Source organism: Electrona antarctica (genome assembly GCF_951216825.1).
Source record: "Electrona antarctica genome assembly, chromosome: 15".
NCBI lineage: Eukaryota > Metazoa > Chordata > Actinopteri > Myctophiformes > Myctophidae > Electrona > Electrona antarctica.
The window spans coordinates 14,452,988-14,475,421 of NC_136796.1; the positions used below are offsets into that span (position 1 = coordinate 14,452,988).

The following is a 22,434-nucleotide window of genomic DNA, read 5'->3' on the forward strand; positions in this document are numbered from 1 at the left end:
ACTCATAAATCTCTGGCTCTCTCTCTCTCTCTCTCTCTCTCTCCCACCAACCATCTCTCTCTGCCTTGCTCTCTCTCTTGTCGCTTCGGGCTAGCAAGTCGGGGTTAATTAGCATTGAGCTGAGCTGTGTTTAATGGTTAATGTGGTTTTCTTCCTGCAACAGCATTAAGCTTCCTGCAGCGTTGCTCAGCGCGGAGCGGCCGCTCCCTGCAGAGCCTGTAACTATGCATGATGTGCCCAGCTCAGCATCCAGATCATGTGGCCTTACCTGCCTCCCTAACCCTGCAGGGGTTATACCAACCACCCCCGTGCCACGGCCAGCATGCAGAGCAGCTCCCCCATTCTCATTCTCTCCCTAGGAAGCCATGCAGGTAGAGATGAGTCTGAGGGACACGTTGTACTGTGTAATAATAGAGGGGGGGCGGGCGGGCGTGCAAGGCAACACGGAGATGGCAAAAGATGAAAGATTCAATGTGAGTGCATATGAGGGCGGGGGGGAAAGACAATGTGATAGATTTGACAGGGACAGCGAGCGATTGAACACGGGGGAGAGATGAGAGATGGGGAAGTAGCTAGGCGGCAGAAAACAGAGGAAATAACTGGCAGTGCCTGTTTTTCAGCCTTCCCTAGGTGGAGAGAGAAATGTCTTTTGATTGCCATTCCACACCAGGCTGCAGCCAGAGAGAGACACAGAGAACAGGCTGAAGTGAAGGGAGTGGATGTGAAATTTTAATCACTTTTTTTCTTCTTCTTTTCCAGTTTGTAATTGCATTAGCCTCTCAATCAAAATCATAAGCACGCACTGTGAACGCTTTGAAGTCAAAGTGATCCAGTTGCAACGCAGCATGCCTGCCTGCTCTAACTCATTGTAACAGGAATACAATAGCGTGTGTACCGTATGCGTGTGTGTTTGTGCGCATGTGTCTGTGTGCATGTGCGTATACCATTACATGCAGTCCTAACATAGATTAATCAATACAGGGCATGTTTTTTGTCCTGCTGGATTAGCGCTACAGAATACTTGACTATTTGGCCCTATCATGTTCCCCAACTACCTCACTGGGTCACAAGACACTGTACTTATATTGGGATGCTATGAATGTCTGGGTTAGTTCATACATTTCTGCATTACCTCGAGACTGAAGCAAGACATCTTTTTGTTTTTGTTTTCACTTATTTGTTTTATTGAGAAGAAAGGAAAAAAAGACAAAAACATGGGGAAAAAAACAGATTAATATTTGAATTCCTCATACATTGACCATGGGCTGGAGGAAGAGATCCTACTTTCCCCACTGTGTGAAACATATCCTCTCGTAGTCTGAGGCAAGACGTCTTCTTAAATAGAAAATGGGTGAGATAGGTACTTTGTTGAACCCAGAAGGGATGTCGGGCTGTCCCACAGCGGATATATCCAATATAGATTGGACAGATAGAACAGTACAAGCTCTTAAAACGCGACATGAATAGACATGTGCACAATCAGAAGCAAATGACCACAATAATCCCCTGATAAGAGCAGCAAGTATGCACACAGATCATTTAACAGCCTATATTAACGCAATATTTGTCAAATCTCGGGTTGAATCATTTATACCTCCTTTGCCAATCCGAGAAATCTCAGGTTTGATATCATCTTAATTAATCTTTTTTATAATTTTTTTGTACTTTTTTTGTACTACATCCGAATCCTCCGTGCACGCGGCTGCGAACGCAGTTATTAGTGCTTTTTCTGCTCAAAATGGGACGAAGTACCATGTTTGGGAGTTTATAAAACATTAATCCGTAAAAGAAAAAAAAATAAAATGTATCCACCGCGCGTTGGTACAGTGAGGCTATAGACTACAGCTATGGAGGACAATCACTTCTGGCTCGGGCGGATGAGGATCTTCTTCTTTGCTTATTTTGTGCATTACACTGGCACTGGCCTCACAACCCCGCCTATGGTAACGGGAGGGAATGACACGGTGTTAATGACACAGTGGTTGATATATTTTAGAAAACACTGCACCCATAATATTGCATCGTACCATTTTGGTGACCAAGGCTAAGTCATTGAATTTTTTTATTTATTATTTGTTTCATGTCATATGAAAGCCGGGAATCATAGCTTCAAATTTACATATTGTTTTTTCTTCTGTGGACTAACATTACACCTAGCTACATGTTTAAGCGTTTAAGCATTTATTTCATATTTACATGTCGATTTCAGCTCTGACATTTATTTCAGACATGCTCTGGTATGTGAAGAGTCTATGTGCTATTAACTCACTTTGGCACAAAAAAGGGATACAAAATAAAAATAAATAAAAAAGTCTCCTCTGGTAAAAAGTTGGAGGCTGCTTTATGGCAGCCCCTCAGTCAAATGATCTGGTCACATTTGATGTATGGGAGAAACCGTACCGCCAAAAAAGAATATGGCAGTTCTACATTCACTATGGTTGATTTTCTAAACTCTTTGTTATAATTTAACAGTGTTCAAACCGATGTGTTTCCTCCAACTAGTCGTCCTCCAGTAGTCTGCTGTGTGTCTCTGAATGTTGTGCTGAAATATTGACGCCAGTGATGTCACTGGAGATAATTTTCTGATTTGCTACTGCATTGTTTTAGCTGCTACCCTCAGTGGCCATGACATTGTGTTTGCTTTTATGACAAAATGGCGATCTTGACCTCCTATGAGGAATATGAATCAGTTGCTGTAATGGCGCTATAGAATGTATCTTTGTACCAGGCCAATCCTTGCCCATGATACATCCCTACTACGACAACCACCATGGAGTTCGGAGTGTTAGACCGGGGTCTCTTTGCACACGCATGCTCCAAATAATTCCACATTTTCCACAAATCTTCCTCAGTATTCTGGCTGTTATAATAGCCGCATTCTGCAGCCTTGGTGTACTTCCACCATGTCCAGTAAGCATAACACTGCCTTATTACGCAATACTTTCGCTGGCTACTTCCTGAAGTGGTGGAACGTCATTTTCGTCATCACTTTCGAGCTTGAGTCATGGGAATTGTAGGAACACAAAGAAAGGCATAAATACTTATTTCTGTCAATATGGATTGTATCATACAAGTTTCTATAGATTATGATGATGTAAATAAACATCAATAGATAGTATCCCCTCAATAGATTATGTCTTCAAGAGTGGTTGTTTTCTTTGTCTGCTTGCAGCCGGGGAACGTGAAGCTGTCCAAGCCGGTGGCCCTGTGGACCCAGCAGGACGTGTGCAAATGGCTGAAGAAACACTGTCCCAACCAGCACCAGATCTACAGTGACTCCTTCAAACAGCACGACATCACAGGTACCACCAGCCAAGGCACCTACACACTAGGCTACATTGATGGATTCATTCCTTTACTCTAGTGCCACCCAAAGGCCAACATTCCCACTTGAACACACAAAAAAGAAACAAGGATGACGAGTCCTAACTGCCAGGTGCAGAAAGCTCTCGTTTATGTACATCTACAGTATATAATCAGTGTGTGCCGCTGCTGCAGCCTCTACCACAGATCATGGCTTCACGTTGCAGCGTTCAGAGTATGCAGCCAATATGGCTTCACGTTGCGGTGATCAGAGTATGGGTTTTATGCCGTTCAGACTATGGGTTTTATGGGTAAGTCTCCCATTGGCTTAGAGGCAGCCTAGAGACGAGGCAGCCAATCGTGAAAAAGTGTCCACTACGGTCGCTACCAGAGGTAGTAGTGCATGTAGGCCAGGATGCTTTTCAAGCACCTGGCAAAAACAATCTACTGTCTGCGATACTTGTTGAGTAATTTCATGCTCCCTGGAGAACGGCCATATTGAGTGACCCCCATGACCTTTCCTTTAGTGCCACCATTTATTGGCATTTCGAGCCAAGGTTCTTCATCGGGTCAAAACTGGTTGAGTTTTGACCCGATGAAGAGCCTGGGCTCGAAACGTCGTCGATACATTACGTTGGAGCAGATGAGTGTGCGGGTTTATTCTTTTTCTCCTTTCAAAATAAGGCATGCATACATATTCATAATGACATGGTTGCAGGACAACAGCAGCTCACATATCATGCCAACACAGATAATAACATCTATTATAATATTATCACCCACCAATTATACATTCAGCTTTCAGTCAGTGTGTCCAGTGAGGCATATAGATACTGCCTGAATGCGTACTAGGGAGCAGGAGTATAATACAGCCATCGTCACAAGTCGCCCATGCACACCAACATCCTAAAGCAACGCTGTCCATTTTTAGCTCGGATCTGATCTGTCATACAGCCGGCCCCTCCAGTCCGAGTGCCATAGCCTTCCCCCTCTGACTGAATACAGAAGAAGCCATAATTGTCATTTCATGCTCTCTGTGCAGCTGGAAGTCATTCATAGCAAAGCCAGGTGCTCTCTGCACCCGATGTGCTCCTCCGGCTGTCGTGCCCGCCCGCCTCGCCACAAAGCCTTCCCGTCTGTCCGTCGTCTGTCCCTCCATGCCTCCTGTCACCGTCACCGTTGACAACCGTTACCGCGTCAATCATCCCTCTTTAACGAGGCCATTCAAGGTCAGTCCTGGCGCTGCTAACGACTCTCCAGCCACATAGCGAGGGGACGGCGGCTAATTGCCTCGCGTTCTACCTCTCAGGGCACGACGGAGCCCATTAATATGTTTATTTGCTGCTTCCAATATCCTCATTGACTATGCTGGCCTGATGAATGGCTCAGCGGGCGATGATGATCATTATACTGGTTGGAAAATGCAGCCCCCCTCCCCCCCATATATCTTTGTGATGTAATGCATATAATTGGATGAAGGACAAGGCAATGAAGTCATGTCAAGAACAGCAGCAGATGAGCCTGTGTCATCCTGTCATGCATTTGGCAAAACCTTCCCTCGTGAGGGATGTATGTAAGCAAAATTAATATGACTTGAAAAACACTTTAGTGTACCTGATGAGCCTAATGTATTCTTCTGTAGTCTGTAAATAAATTAGGTTCTCTCTTATTAGCCTTTCAGCAATGGAAAAACAGCAACCCAGCCTCCTAATGAAGTATTAACTTAATGACCTGTGTTTGTTATTGAGGTGTGGTGGTGTTACAAGGATAGTAATAGTGCAGAATGGGTTAACTAAACGCACGCGCACGCCCTCGCGCAAAAACACACAGACACTACAACCCCAATTAGGAGATAATGACATGCAAAAAACATGCGAGTAATTCAGTTTGTCGTCGCATCAAGCATTAATTAACAGAATGCAATTAAAACAGGCCAAGCCATACCAATTGGGCTCCCTCACTCTGCAATTTGCATCGCAATCAATCTTTGAAATATCATGCAGCTCTTTTCTCTGCTCTTCCACTCTAATAGAATAAACAAGGGAAACAAATGATGAATGGAATATTGTGGTGGAAAACAATCATGTGTACACAAACATACAGAGTATGAATACATTTATGAATGCACACAGGCATACATCAGTGAATATCTATTTATTCAATGTGCTTGTCATGCTCTAGATGGGACTCTCAGAAAGTGGAAAACTGTATGCTTGCGTGCAATCGGCTGCGTGTGTGTGTGCGTGCGTGCGTGCACGCCATTGCCGGTAGATAAGACTTGTGTTTTTGATTCACAGCTGTTGGTCTTCCCTGGGCCATAGGATTCCTCTACTGTGTCCGTTCCTGTCCGTTCCATCCATAACAGAATACTCTTTTTCCTGCTACCAATAGCACTCCATTCTACTTTGTCTTGGCCACATCACAGTACTTTGAAGTAGTAGTGAATCAATAAACAGTCTCTATTTCAGATCATAATTCAAACAGCCATCTTAATTGTCAGAGATGGCAGAGAGGGAGATGCACTCTCTTTTTACTACTGTACGACTGGGGGCTGTACAGTACAGTACGTCTGCTTAATTTATAGCCGAAAATAGCCGATCTACAGGCTCACAACGCGGCGTGATGCGACGCGCCGTTCGCTGGTAGATGATCTATTTTTGTCATGCGACACCGTTGTGTGACGAGGTATAAATCGGGCTTTAAACTTTGAATGGCCTCAGTATGCAGCAGTCGCCTCTCTGCCAGCCCCCCCCGCCCCCCTAACCTCCAGCCAGAGAAATCAATGTTTCCTATCCTTTCCCACTAGCCTATGCTGCCAAGAAACACCCTCCCTCTCAGCCCACCCCGTCACTTTCCTCACCTCCTCAGTCCCCGCGGAGACAGCCCAGAGCCTGACTTTAACACCAAGCTGTCATTAAAAATGCATTAAAGCATATTAAGGCGTAATTAGATATTAGTCCGTAATCCTGCACACAATTACAAAAGGCAAAACTCCTTTTGCACAGGAAGATTGCGGCATTGCAAATGAGTTGAGAACACAATTCACAATCACCTCAAGTGGAACCAGTGCAGAAAAGGTGTGCTGGTATATACAGTATAATACAACAGAAACAAGAGGGGTTATGTGACAGTTGAATTATACTTTTCTGTCATGGAAGAAGAAATTGAATTAGAACATGGAAATTCAATCGACTCTCTGCAGGCATACAGAGATGAGAATTAGATGCAGCTGTAGCTACAAGCCTGTCAACTAGCCAGCAAGCCAGTCTCTCAGCAACCAAGCCAAGTGATTCTGCCATTTGGCCAATTTGTTAAAAAAAACAAAAAACAGGCAGGTCTCAGGATTATAGTGCAAATGAAAATGGCAACGTGCGAATAGGGACCGGGGTACTCGGAACCCTCCATCCATTCTAGAAGACCACTCCGAAGGAATAAATGGAAAGCTCAGCCCCCATAATATCCGTTGATGTATGGTGTTATAAGGCCTTACTCTGAATAATTAATAGCCTGTAATATTAGCGGTTTAATGAAGGGCAGCCTGTATCCAGCAGTTCACAGTACGGCGGTTCAGACCTTTAAAGGTCTGTGCTAACCCACCTCCCCACATCCATCCACCCCCCAACCCCCCACCCCACCCCACCCTGGGTGCCAGAGATCCATCATCTCTCCAGTAAGAAAATCACAGCAGCCTTGTGTAGCTCTGGACGTGTTCCTCTTTGTGGCCCTGGTCTCAAAAGGGTTAGCAAATGTATATTTGATGAGCCCATGGAAGGATGAAAGGTGAAAAATGCCATTTTTAAACCAGCCCATGACACCGGGCGATAGGCCCCAAAACAGCACTTGAGAGATGGGACGAGGAGTCCCGCAGGCGTTAACGCGGAGTGACCTCCATCACTGCCGCATTGATGTGTCACCGAGGAGCGGACGGGCGCACCGTCAAAATGGTGGAGGGGGGGGGGGGGGCACATGGCTGCAACCATTAGCTTGCAGGGCCATGAAACGACTCCGCCGGTGGCCATTGTTTTGTGCTTCTCCGGAAAAGGACACTTGAACAGCTCTCATTTGATGAGCTGTCTGGGGAGCCGTTGAGCTTCCAGACAGACGGGATGGAGCCATGGTTAGTATAAAGACTGATTTGTACTTTGTCCTACAGAGGACGGTGACGTGTCCCCCACCAAATATAGGCCGCGTCGCAACGCAACGCAAGTTTGTAGATCAGCTATTTGGGCCACAGGGCACCATCACTTGACATACACAGTATAACTTGAGCATAACGCTGTTGGCAAGGTGATGCCACTGATACACTGTAGCTACTCTCTGGCATATTATATTTTGATTAGATTATTATAATGGGATGTTTAGAATGTGGCTGCTGGGAAATACAGTATACATCAGTGCAGTTAAACAATTACAACAGACTGTCCAATCTTTGAATGGCCTCGACTCAACACTAGTTATGAATTCTATAAAAATCCAATACCGTAATATAATTTTATTATAATGTACAGTATATCCTCTGTCAGAGGATAAAAGAGACTTATTGTTTTGATGTGCATTTTAGTTAATTATTGATGGTCATCATAGTCTATAGAACCAACAATATTGACTATGCAATCAATAATTAGTAAATTGTATCAATAAAATGTTATAGTTTGATCCCAGCACTTAACATTGATCCGGTTGCTATGGCAACGCCCCGTCACCACCAGCTATGGGCTAAATCTTAAGTCCATTTACCTCGGTTACAAGCAGGATTTTCAAACCTCCATAAGTCGGAATTTTGGAGAGCTGTCCTTGGTTCTGCCATCCAAAGTTCGGATGTCATTTGTGACTTTGTACCGCATCGCTCCTGACATTGCTCCCGACGTTTCTGACGACAGGTAAACGGTGTGCGCTGGCGCTAATGATAGCAAAGTGTGTGTGTTGAGTGTGTGGGGTGGGGGGGCGGGCAAATCCCTTTTCTTAAAGTGTTGGCACAGCTTAACTTCATTCATGCTAATAGCTAGCAGCAGAGAAATAATTAAGATACGTATACAGTATGTTTAAAATGTTGCATACAAACTCACACATGCTTTGGTTTTGTGACAAATCAGAGGATATGGAAGAATGGATTTCAACGCTGCAGCTGCAAAGTGGCTTTTACTCACCAATTGTATCTTTTATGTCAAATATGGAAAATATCCCAACAGGATGGAACATATTGTTTCTGCTTTAGTTCAATAGTGAACAGTTAGGAAAGTGTCTACATTTGTGGGAATCAGTATATTATTCGTGTATACAGAGGCCAATGTATGAAGCATTGTAACATAATCAGTTACCTTACCTGCATTGTAAAACACACACACACACACACACACACACACACACACACACACACACACACACACACACACACACACACACACACACACACACACACACACACACACACTTATTGTTCGTTATTACTTGTGTACTGTATCTCTTTACCCATACCTGTATCTGTGTTCCATGCCAGTGTGGTGCTCCTACAGTATGCGTCAACTGGCTTTTCCCCAGGATCAATAATGGGTCTGTCTAGCTATCTACACATTCCTCAGTGACCATATTAGACATACCCTACTAGTCTTAGCTCATGCAACACTGTGATTTGATCACAGTCTGGTCACAGCTTAATTCAAGGTGATGGGAAGCACCTGTGAGGCTGTGACAGCTGGTTATCTGAAACCGTAGCCTGCTAGTCCTTTCGTAACGACCACAGTAAGCCGTGATTGACTGTATGGCGGGCTTACGGGCCGTGTAATCCCCGCAGCGATTGCACACAGTGATCTCTGTAGCGGATCTCCATAATCCATAGTGATCTCCCAGTGCTGTTAGCGCCCCGCTGCGCTGTCCACAGGTTGTTAGCGGTGGCTAACCAGGAGAGGCACTGTATAATGATCAGATAGCTACAGTGGAGATAGATCAGTGCTAGTGAAATCAGCATGGGGGTATACTGCTGCTGAGAGGAGAGAATAAGCTTTGAGGCACCTTGGTGTGTGTGTGTGTGTGTGTGTGTGTGTGTGTGTGTGTGTGTGTGTGTGTGTGTGTGTGTGTGTGTGTGTGTGTGTGTGTGTGTGTGTGTGTGTGTGTGTGTGTGTGTGTGTGTGTGTGTGTGTGTGTGTGTGTGTGTGTGTGTGTGTGTGTGTGTGTGTGTGTGTGTGTGTGTGTGTGTCCCACTTCTCTTTCCATATTCCTCACTGAGTCTGCCCTAGTCCCCCAGCTTGCTGTGGCCCGGCTCCATTGCTTAGGATAAACCTCGTAAAAACATAAACAAAGACTGTGATCAAGTCGCTTTGCAGGTTGCTGATCCAGTCTGGATCTAGAGCGGATATAGAAAGGGTTTGTGTGAGCATGTGCTCTTATGTTCCATATAGCTACTGCTGAAAGCCTGGTGGTGACGTGCTCTTATGTTCCATATAGGTACTGCTGAAAGCCTGGTGGTGACGTGCTCTTATGTTCCATATAGGTACTGCTGAAAGCCTGGTGGTGACGTGCTCTTATGTTCCATATAGCTACTGCTGAAAGCCTGGTGGTGACGTGCTCTTATGTTCCATATAGGTACTGCTGAAAGCCTGGTGGTGACGTGCTCTTATGTTCCATATAGGTACTGCTGAAAGCCTGGTGGTGACGTGCTCTTATGTTCCATATAGGTACTGCTGAAAGCCTGGTGGTGACGTGCTCTTATGTTCCATATAGGTACTGCTGAAAGCCTGGTGGTGACGTGCTCTTATGTTCCATATAGAAGGTACTGCTGAAAGCCTGCTGGTGTCGTGAGGTTATCTTCAAGATAATAACTGTCCTTTTCTTCTGCAGCCAGGAATAGCATTAGCATCTGATCACAGGAGCTCAGTGGCTGCACTTTGCTAGGTGGCTAAGGTGGCTGATAATAGATAATTAACCATTCACATTCTAGTTATAAATATTAAACTTGAATATCTAAGGAGTTTAAAATTTCACATCTGCTTTGATTTATAGGGGGGGTAGCTACATTCTCAGGATTTGTATTCATAAGTTATACTCTGATCCGTCCCTGGCCTTTTTCTTTTGCTGTCGTCGGCGAATAGTTTTTTGATAGCGGCTCACCTGTAGAGCACTGAGGGGAGTGTCTTGCGTCATGGCTCAAAGATTTTTGCTTGGTTTGCTTTTGTGTAGCTTTTATGTTGAGCATCTCACGTTGCTTCTGTTTCTGTGCCAGAGTGACTGTGGTGCCGTGTTGGGAGTGGGTAGCTAACCCATTAAGAGCTGGAACGCATTTGTGTCACCATAGCTTTTAACCAATTTAAGCATTATTTTAAACTTTAGCTGTTTTCTACAAGCTCATAGCTCAAGCTTGTATATCTGCTATTTTTGAAAAATCGTGAAAACGGGTAAAAAAAATCTTTGAATATATATTCTTTCACAGCAAACGTTTTTACCTCGTATCTTCGCTTCTGGGTTGGTCCCTCGAACAACATTTTCAGATGGGGGTTGGCGGCCAATTGGATATAATTTTGGGTGTCCTTGACATGAAATAGTTTGTGAACCACTGTTATAGAAACATTCAGAAAACTGTTATGATTTAGAAGATATTTGTAGAATGTGGTCTCAGGTCTCCATGGGCTAACCAGATGCTGCTCGGTGAGACAACTGTCCCAGAGGACAGTACTGACAGACACACACAGCTGCCGCAGGAGTACTGAAATATGTGTGACCATCATGGAAGATTCACCTGGGGAGGTGAATTCATATAGTGGCTGGAATACTAGTCTGTTCCTTCTATTCTCAGTTCACCCAGCACGCATGCCCAGAACATGTCACTTATGAAAAAGGGCTATACAGTGGAAAGGAGAGCCTAGGTTAATCTGCTGCCTTCGTAGTAATGTCCTCTATCGTAGCCATGGTCCTCACAGCTGGATTTAGAATGGTGTGTGCGGGCGTACATGCGTGCTCACGCGCGTGTGTGTGTGTGTGTGTGTGTTCAGTGCACACTTACCATTTTGCACTTTCACATCCAGTGTGTGTGTGTGTGTGTGTGTGTGTGTGTGTGTGTGTGTGTGTGTGTGTGTGTGTGTGTGTGTGTGTGTGTGTGTGTGTGTGTGTGTGTGTGTGTGTGTGTGTGTGTGTGTGTGTGTGTGTGTGTGTGGTGCATGTGTGGTGCATGTGTGTGCATGTGCGCAATAGGTTCTCCCATTCATCAAAGCTGTGGTTGACTGTGCCAGACCATAGCTGTAGATTAATCTGCCCTCAGCCCAACACCGAGGGAGGCCTGCTGTCCCACCACTCATTAATCTAATTCCCTGGGAGAGTGTGTGTGTGTGTGTGTGTGTGTGTGTGTGTGTGTGTGTGTGTGTGTGTGTGTGTGTGTGTGTGTGTGTGTGTGTGTGTGTGTGTGTGTGTGTGTGTGTGTGTGTGTGTGTGTGTGTGTGTGTGTGTGTGTGTGTGTGTGTGTGTGTGTGTGTGTGTGTGTGTGTGTGTGTTCCTGTGAACCACCAAATTTATAGGTCTGCTCCAGTCTGCAGTTGTTGATACATTAACAGTGCCACAGTGCAGCCTGACTCTCTGATGGAATTCAAGCTGTTGGATGATATGGCATCGAGAGAAACCGCCGGTAAAAATGGCAAACTGCAGTACAAGAAACATGAAATGAAGGAAGCACACAGAGTGTCTAAACAACTGACAGGTGGAGCACGTTTTCACACAAATTCCTCTGGCGAGGATGTGGTGAATAAATAACTTTCCCTGGTTCTAGTTCAGAAGATGTGTTTCCTCGACTCACTGGCCTTGGAACGTCTCGGGATCCCCCAGGAGGAAGTCACTAATGTTGCTCTGGAGAGGGAAGTCTGGAGCACTCTGGTGGAACTGTTGCCCCCGCGACCCGACTACGGATAGGTGGTTGAAGATGGATGGATGGATGGATGGTTAGTTCAGAAGAGTACACAGAAAAATCCTGAGTGCTACATGGACACCTGGCTGATGTTCCTCCTACAGTATGGTCTATACTGTAGGTGGAAAATCAGCCATTGTTCTGATATGAGGAGATCAATATTGTTTTAAAAACCACAACCTATAGCCAGATAACGATACCCAAATGCCTCCTCTCCTACTCCAGTATGACAGTGTTAGAAGAATGTTGTTGGGACTCAAGTATGAGAAGAAATAATAAAAAATATACAGTGAGAAACAAATGTAAGGCACATTAGCTTATCAATATGCAGCTGTTCCAGAAGCCTGGAGGTAATATGCATATGCATACATATCTAACTGTGCAAGTAATTTGTATGTACATATCTAACTGTGCAGGTAGAATAGAATAGTTATTTTTGTTACTGTAGACCTACGCTGTAGAGTGCATTGCTGGAATTTGGCAGAAGTACAAATCTGTTTAGATTGAACAAGTGTTGTGATTAGTCGAAAAATATCGTATCCGGGGGAAATCCATCTGACGGATGTTCCGGCCCTGACCTCCTCACTGGGGTTGATGTTCCGGCCCTGACCTCCTCACTGTGGTTGATGTTCCGGCCCTGACCTCCTCACTGTGGTTGATGTTCCGGCCCTGACCTCCTCACTGGGGTTGTGGTCTATATGTTCCGGCCCTGACCTCCTCACTGGGGTTGTGGTCTATAAATGTTCTATATAGATGTTCCGGCCCTGACCTCCTCACTGGGGTTGATGTTCCGGCCCTGACCTCCTCACTGGGGTTGATGTTCCGGCCCTGACCTTCTCACTGGGGTTGATGTTCCGGCCCTGACCTCCTCACTGGGGTTGTGGTCTATAGATGTTCCGGCCCTGACCTCCTCACTGGGGTTGTGGTCTATAAATGTTCCGGCCCTGACCTCCTCACTGGGGTTGTGGTCTATAGATGTTCCGGCCCTGACCACCTCACTGGGGTTGTGGTCTATAGATGTTCCGGCCCTGACCACCTCACTGGGGTTGTGGTCTATAAATGTTCTATAGATGTTCCGGCCCTGACCTCCTCACTGGGGTTGTGGTCTATAAATGTTCTATGTTCCGGCCCTGACCTCCTCACTGGGGTTGTGGTCTATAAATGTTCTATAGATGTTCCGGCCCTGACCTCCTCACTGGGGTTGTGGTCTATAAATGTGTTCCGGCCCTGACCTCCTCACTGGGGTTGTGGTCTATAAATGTGTTCCGGCCCTGACCTCCTCACTGGGGTTGTGGTCTATAAATGTGTTCCGGCCCTGACCTCCTCACTGGGGTTGTGGTCTATAAATGTGTTCCGGCCCTGACCTCCTCACTGGGGTTGTGGTCTATAAGGCCCTGACCTCCTCACTGGGGTTGTGGTCTATAAATGTTCTATATAGATGTTCCGGCCCTGACCTCCTCACTGGGGTTGTGGTCTATAAATGTTCTATATAGATGTTCCGGCCCTGACCTCCTCACTGGGGTTGTGGTCTATATGTTCCGGCCCTGACCTCCTCACTGGGGTTGTGGTCTATAAATGTTCTATATAGATGTTCCGGCCCTGACCTCCTCACTGGGGTTGTGGTCTATAAGGCCCTGACCTCACTGGGGTTGTGGTCTATAAATGTTCTATATAGATGTTCCGGCCCTGACCTCCTCACTGGGGTTGTGGTCTATATGTTCCGGCCCTGACCTCCTCACTGGGGTTGTGGTCTATAAATGTTCTATATAGATGTTCCGGCCCTGACCTCCTCACTGGGGTTGTGGTCTATATGTTCCGGCCCTGACCTCCTCACTGGGGTTGTGGTCTATAAATGTTCTATATAGATGTTCCGGCCCTGACCTCCTCACTGGGGTTGTGGTCTATAAATGTTCTATATAGATGTGGTCTATAAATGACGGATGTTCCGGCCCTGACCTCCTCACTGGGGTTGTGGTCTATAAATGTTCTATATAGATGTGGTCTATAAATGACGGATGTTCCGGCCCTGACCTCCTCACTGGGGTTGTGGTCTATAAGGCCCTGACCTCCTCACTGGGGTTGTGGTCCCTGACCTCCTCACTGGGGTTGTGGTCTATAAATGTTTGGTGGTTATTGTGCCCTGTATTGTCTGTCTTGATGAAGGTCTAATCGACCGAAACGCCGACCCAATAAAGAGCAACATTTTGGCAAGTGTCTGACAATGTGCAGGACCTTTTCTTTGTTTTTCAAAGATGCCCTTTTTAATGGATGTTCCGGCCCAACACTTCCGGCTATGCACTCTCTGCCTTATAGCTTGTGACCAGGCTTTTCTCTTCGCAGATGAGTAAGGCTGGGTCCGAGTCTTGCTCGGTGGCCCGGGTCGGCCTAGCGGTCCGGACACCTAGGCTGCTAATCCGTGTCGCGGGTTCAACTACCGATCCCGACGACCTTTCCTGCGTGTCACTCCCGATCTCTCTCCCCCCATTTCCTGTCAACGTACTGTGAACTATCAAATAAAGGCAGAAAAAGCCCCCCAAAAAATATCTCTCTAAACAAATTTAAAAAAAATCTTGTTCAGGGACACGTATAGACACATTGCTGGCCTGTCCTGGAATCGTACCTGGGACAACCAGGGGCTCTGTCTCTCCAGGCGGGCTCACTAACCACTCAGTAATGTGCATATACTGTACATATCTAACTGTGCAAGTAATGTGAACATGCATATCCTAATATAAATGCACCATGTCTCTGTGTGTAAACATACGTACGTGTGTACGTGATCCCTGCTTGGATTGGCCGAGCGACGCCACCAACAATATACAATCCCTGATTGGCCAAGGTGACCACCTAAATTCACAATCCCTGATTGGCCGAGCCAGTCACGACATACGCAGACGAAAACAGTACTTGCGCGCTCTGCTCGTGCATGTAATAACTGGGTGGGGCATGCAATTCCAACTTGCATCGTTCCAAGTAGGTCAGTGCCCAACGGGCACCGCTCTAGTACATAGAATGAGAGTCATTGTCAGTACCGTTAATTTTTTTTTTTTGTCCATATCTTGGTGTTACAGTGAAATTGGTGACCTGCTGAAATATCTGACCATCTCGTAGACTTCTCATTGTAATAAGTGGCCTAAATACATCTAATTTAAAATTTGTTATTGAACAAACAGCAGTGATTTTGACTTTTATGTTTGAAGTCCACAAGTCAGCAGGTCACCAACTCCAATGTAACACCACCATGCTGGAGGACGGAGGAGGTGAGTATTGGGATCTGGCCTTGCGTTGTCGTCTATGTATTTCTCAGCTAAATGGAAAAGATAACATCAAATACATAGAGGATTCAACTGTGTAGGGCTAAGTAAGTATTAAGTATACACCACTATCAGTTTCTGAAGTATTGACTTCCTTGTCTATCAATCTAGGTGAGTTTTCCTAGTCCAATTTATACTGTGAATAACGCTGGAGAAACTGGACAGAGACACAACTATTTGAGATTACACCCTCTGTATCACTGCTTCAACCCTCTGTATCACTGCTTCAACCCTCTGTATCACTGCTTCAACCCTCTGTATCACTGCTTCAACCCTCTGTATCACTGCTTCAACCCTCTGTATCACTGCTTCAACCCTCTGTATCACTGCTTCAACCCTCTGTATCACTGCTTCAACCGACGGTTCTGAGATGACACCCTCTGTATCACTGCTTCAACCCTCTGTATCACTGCTTCAACCGACGGTTCTGAGATGACACCCTCTGTATCACTGCTTCAACCCTCTGTATCACTGCTTCAACCGACGGTTCTGAGATTACACCCTCTGTATCACTGCTTCAACCCTCTGTATCACTGCTTCAACCGACGGTTCTGAGATGACACCCTCTGTATCACTGCTTCAACCGACGGTTCTGAGATGACACCCTCTGTATCACTGCTTCAACCGACGGTTCTGAGATGACACCCTCTGTATCACTGCTTCAACCGACGGTTCTGAGATTACACCCTCTGTATCACTGCTTCAACCGACGGTTCTGAGATTACACCCTCTGTATCACTGCTTCAACCGACGGTTCTGAGATTACACCCTCTGTATCACTGCTTCAACCGACGGTTCTGAGATTACACCCTCTGTATCACTGCTTCAACCGACGGTTCTGAGATTACACCCTCTGTATCACTGCTTCAACCGACGGTTCTGAGATTACACCCTCTGTATCACTGCTTCAACCGACGGTTCTGAGATTACACCCTCTGTATCACTGCTTCAACCGACGGTTCTGAGATTACACCCTCTGTATCACTGCTTCAACCGACGGTTCTGAGATTACACCCTCTGTATCACTGCTTCAACCGACGGTTGAGATTACACCCTCTGTATCACTGCTTCAACCGACGGTTGAGATTACACCCTCTGTATCACTGCTTCAACCGACGGTTCTGAGATTACACCCTCTGTATCACTGCTTCAACCGACGGTTCTGAGATTACACCCTCTGTATCACTGCTTCAACCGACGGTTCTGAGATTACACCCTCTGTATCACTGCTTCAACCGACGGTTCTGAGATTACACCCTCTGTATCACTGCTTCAACCGACGGTTCTGAGATTACACCCTCTGTATCACTGCTTCAACCGACGGTTCTGAGATTACACCCTCTGTATCACTGCTTCAACCGACGGTTCTGAGATTACACCCTCTGTATCACTGCTTCAACCGACGGTTGAGATTACACCCTCTGTATCACTGCTTCACCCGACGGTTCTGAGATTACACCCTCTGTATCACTGCTTCACCCGATGGTTCTGAGATTACACCCTCTGTATCACTGCTTCACCCGACGGTTCTGAGATTACACCCTCTGTATCACTGCTTCAACCGACGGTTCTGAGATTACACCCTCTGTATCACTGCTTCAACCGACGGTTCTGAGATTACACCCTCTGTATCACTGCTTCAACCGACGGTTCTGAGATTACACCCTCTGTATCACTGCTTCAACCCTCTGTATCACTGCTTCAACCCTCTGTATCACTGCTTCAACCCTCTGTATCACCGCTTCAACCCTCTGTATCACTGCTTCAACCCTCTGTATCACTGCTTCAACCCTCTGTATCACTGCTTCAACCCTCTGTATCACTGCTTCAACCCTCTGTATCACCGCTTCAACCCTCTGTATCACTGCTTCAACCCTCTGTATCACTGCTTCAACCCTCTGTATCACTGCTTCAACCCTCTGTATCACTGCTTCAACCCTCTGTATCACTGCTTCAACCCTCTGTATCACTGCTTCAACCCTCTGTATCACTGCTTCAACCCTCTGTATCACTGCTTCAACCGACGCTTCTGAATTGTATTATCTGTGAAACGTTAACCCGTTTAGACCTGAGGACGATTCTACAAATGTCTTCTAAATCCTGACAGTTTTCTGAAAAAAAACATGTTTCTACAGTATGTCAGTGGTTCTCAAACATTTTGTCAAATGTCAAGGACCCCCAAAATTATATGTAATTGGCTGCCGACCCCCATCTGAAAATATGTTGTTCCAGGGACCACCCCCAGAAGCAAAGTTTTGAGTTAAAAATGTTCGCTCTGAAAGAATATACGATTTTTCAAAAGATAGCAGATCTACAAGCTCGTAGCGCGCCACTCGGTGCCGCGATATGAGCTTGTAGATCTGCTATTTTTCAATATCTAAAGCATAACATAATGCTAAAACACCAAAAGGGGTTCCTGCCCAGAATGGTGGACAGAGTGGAATGTCATCCATGAGTGAAACACATGCAGTATCCACCTAATGTTATGTGGATGTGTTGAGTATTCTGAAGGCGTTCAAAAAAGGGAAGGGAGAGAGTGGATGAAGGTAAAAAGGTGATGAGGAGACATCGTAGGTGTTCATAGCTTGGTAAGCAGTGAGTCAAGCACACGGCTCTGTGGGAGCCCCTGCCTTGGAAAAGGCCATCAATGTGAGAAGTGAAACACTGGGTGAGAGGGTGGGAGTGGAATTCAAATCCAATCAATATTGTACAAGCGAAATAGGCTAAAGTACATTAAATTATTTTCTCAAGTCAATTGGCCAAAGATAAGCGCGTGGAGGCGAGCGAGAAGGGGGGCTTTGTTCCTATCATAGAGAGGAGATGAAATGATTACACACACACACACACACACACACACACACACACACACACACACAGTATCAGAAGTAGCTTACTTACAACTCAGTCATGATAGTGCTGGGAAGTAGGCAGTAGTACTGTAGCAGTATGTGTGGGAAGGTCTGTCTGTCTGTCTGTCTGTCTGTCTGTCTGTGTCTGCACGTTTGCGTGTGTATGGGGCTCCATTCGTGCCAGAACGAACGTTTACGCGGCGCATAAACGCATAGATTTCTTTGACGCGTGCCTGCCTGCCTGCCTGCCTGCCTGCCAGGACTTAGTGTCAAGTGATTTTCTGTCATGTCTGTTTCTATGTGAGTCGACCCACTGAATGAACTGACCCACGGAAGTGACAGTAACGCACTAGAAGGTCCCAGCACACCATTAAGTGGTTGTTATATTTCTTCTGCTGCAACCAAGCAGCTAGTATACAGTAAGACACTCTGCTGGTCGGTCGGTCTGGCAGTCAGTCTGTCTGTTTTGGGGCGTCAGACAGACAGTCTACCGCCCCAAAACGTTCAAGCACTGCCACAATACAAACCCGTTGATCGGAGCCCCTGTGTCCCGATTGGCTGAAAGGGTAGTACGCAACATAATAGACCTGTATTGATCCCATGAGGGAAATTCAGTCGTCATATAGCAGCACTGCAGAAACACAGGACGGATACAGATTAGCACAAAGATGTTATACTATTAACTAGTAATATACCGGATGTAGAAATAAGATCTTCTGAGATGTATCTCTTATAACCTTTTGTATGTGAGCCATTGTCTGTCTGTGTATTGTATCTGTAGTACAGTATGTTGTTGTGAATGATTAGTGCTAATGTGGTGATGGGGATCCATAATAAATTAAAGTTAAGTCAAATTAAGCTTCCGTCAATTCCTTTAAGTTTCAGCTTTGCAGCCATACTCCCACCGGCACCCAAAGACTTTGGTTTCTTTTCGTCTGCACATAAACCGGCTGTGATTTGCATGAGCTGAGCTATTAACCGACTAGGAATATAAATGTAGTCAAAGTATCAGTGAATATTCTGTCACCAGCAGCAGTATGGAAAAATATTTAGAATCAATCTACATTGGATATAAATGACAAATATATCATCTAGAGTGTAGAATCTACACCAAACGTTTATAGCAGTTTGCCTTTAATCCATTTTGGGCGGGAACCCCTGTTGGTGTTAGCATTATGTTATGCTTTAGCTATTGAAAAATAGCAGATCTACAAGCTCATAGCGCGCCACCGAGTGGCGCGCTATGAGCTTGTAGATCTGCTATTTTTGAAAAATCGAACGACTCAGAATGACATAGCAACATAGCTTTTTCAGAAAACTGTCAGAATGTAGAAGACATTTTTAGAATCTGATCTCAGCTCAAAATGGGTTAAGGGACTCTCATATTCATATTTTACCATGTCCCCCCCCGCCACCCCGCTGAATATGTCTACACTTCACTTCATTTTTGCATAATTTCTACCCTCTCTTCTTCATCCACTTCTCCCCATTATCTCTTCACTGCTCTTATCTCCCCCCCCCCCCCCCCCCCCACACCACACACACACACACACACCCGTGTCTTCTTCTGCTTGTGTCCATGCTACACTGCTTTCTGTATTAATTATGGCTTTTGGAAATTGGTGGGATTTTTTTGGAGCCAGTGACTCAGAACTGCAGTGGGGAGGGTGTAGGCCAGGGGAGAACGATGGAGAAGGAGCGAGTCAGAGAGAGACAGGAAGTGCATTTGTGTGTTGGTGGGGCTGAGAAAGACCAGAGAGAGTTAGAGAGGAATTATGCTTAATTTATACTTCATGGTTGCGGGCCAGTGTTGCATGCTGACCAAAGCAGATCTACAAGCTTGTACTGTATAGATCAGTTATTTTCGGCATGCGATATGGCAACCAAGTATAAATCTGTTGTTTTTCTGGTGTAGGCTATGAGGAGTTAATGGCAGCAAATTCCTTGGGACCATCATTTATTCTCGTCTTAAATGGAGTTTCAATGCAAGGCTTATTGTAAAGATCGCCCATCGATTGTTCTTTCTGAGACAACTCAAGACGGTTCAGGTGTCAAAGGCAGTTAGCCTGGGGTTCCAGCCTGATTTGCTGCATTCCACGGACCTGAAAATGTGACTTCGCAACTCCGTCTGGACAGTCTCCTAATCTCAAACTTGGTAGGCGGGACATATGAAAGGTTGAAATGGAATGGAACCATGGCTTCTGATTGGTCTGTGGTGTGGGTTGAGGAAAAACACCAGTTTGACGTATCAATGCGCACTGTACTGCTGTTGTCCTGCAACGTCCCCTTATCATTCACTAAACTCACCCCACACAGCCATCATTGTTTTTGTACTACTGAATCTGACAGTGGACTACTGAATCGTTTACTTTTTACCATCGTTTTTGAGTGGTGTAAACCACTCCTACGACTGGCTTTGTTAGTTTGTCTGTCTGTCTGTTCGTACCAAAAAATGAGCATGGTTGCTACGGTCACCCAGTTCACCCGGGTGTGATTTCATTACGTCAGACATGACGTCAGATCAGAGCTGATCAGGCTATATAATACCTTACACCACTCGGTTCACACGGGTGTGATTTTTTATTTATTTACTCTCACGTCTCGAACGGCGCTATTTTTTGCAGTGAGACAGTGGACAGCTTCTAACAGTGAGAAGCATGGACAGAGTGGCGCTGGCTGATGACATATCAGCAACAACGTGGCTACGTAACAGTTGATGTTATGAAATGCGAGTCAAGCAGCCTCTGTCCAGACTGAGTAGCGACTCAGCGAGTGATGATTTAGAATCACGGAACGCACGATTCAAGCTAGAAACGAGTGACTCACATCCTCTATCACAGTTTGGTATGGAAACTGGCAACTGCTCAGCTGACACAAGAAGGACCTAAATAAGGTAGTAAAGGCGGCATAAAAAAAATAAAAATAATCAGGATCTGCCAAGCATCTGTGATATTCATAACACCTGCATTCTAAGGACGGGTCTGAAGATAATCAGGGACAGGTGTTTTTTGTTCCACTTCCTTCAGGAAAAAGATTACAAAGCATTAAGAACAAAACTACCCACAGCTTACAGTATAGGCTACAGTATCCTGACAGAGTTAACCTCTCATCATTAGTTCAGAACATTAACTGAACTTGTTTGGGATTTTATTTTTTAATGCACCAGCGTTTTCATTTTTTATACTATATTATATACTATTGTATTGTCGTGTCCACTGAGCTCGCACTAAATCAAATTCCAATCAATGTCTCATTGAAATGGTAATAAAGTATTGATGCCCGAATCTTCATTCACTTCATGAATCCTGGAATTCCTGAAATAATTGGTCCCAAAGCCGAATTCTGAATCCTGTCCTGTGTGTTTCAAACCAGAGTTTCTCCAGAAATATGTGTACATTCATAGGATAAGGATACAAATCAACGTTGAATATTCAGATCTATTACAAATAAAACATTAGACATTAGAAAAAATCAATATGGACAATATAACAAGAAAAGAAAACAGCAAGAGCATATCACAATAGTAAAAGTTTATATCACAAGACAGTAAACCTCTAGGGAAAATATTGAATGCACCCAGGTTAATTTGGCAGACCATATGGAAAGTATGTGGTGGTTAAGTGATTTTAGAACCTTACTTGAATTGGTGAGAAGATAACTAGATGTAAAGGCAAATAATTCCAAATATTAAACCCTCTGAAGCCTGAGTTTGAGACATTAAGGCCTTTTCAGGTCTTTGAATGTTTGTTCATGATTGTCTTCATTTGTCACTGTCCAACGCACCTGCATCTGCATCTGAAAGATATACGAATACTTTGTTTGTTTTTGCAAAAACTCTTGAGTGTAAAATTGGAACCAAATTGAAGGAGCCATTATTTTCGTTCCATTTGTACATTCTCTGAGTTAAACTTACACTACAGGTCCACTAAGGGAGTTAATTTAACAATGAACATGATTTGATTTTGTACAATTCTTGCGGTGCTACTGCCATCTATACCGATTAATAATGTTCTTATAGTTATTAGGCTACTGTCCTTTGCTTGCCGGCTGTTAATAATATTCTGTGTTCAGCTCGGTGTGACTT

At 45.0% G+C, this 22,434-nt stretch overlaps 1 protein-coding gene across 5 annotated transcripts in view; it reads left to right on the forward strand.

Annotated features, from left to right (window-relative positions):
• samd12 (sterile alpha motif domain containing 12) overlaps positions 1 to 22,434 on the forward strand; it is a 151,429-nt gene that overhangs the window by 40,919 nt on the left and 88,076 nt on the right. For 4 of the 5 annotated variants that reach the window (XM_079522599.1, XM_079522598.1, XM_079522601.1 and 1 more), the window contains exon 3: positions 3,173 to 3,302. In XM_079522599.1, coding sequence (XP_079378725.1) covers positions 3,173 to 3,302 — 130 coding nt within the window. Of the gene's footprint in view, positions 1 to 3,172; positions 3,303 to 4,345; positions 4,415 to 22,434 lie in introns of those variants that run through there. The other variant, XM_079522602.1, reaches the window with a different exon arrangement.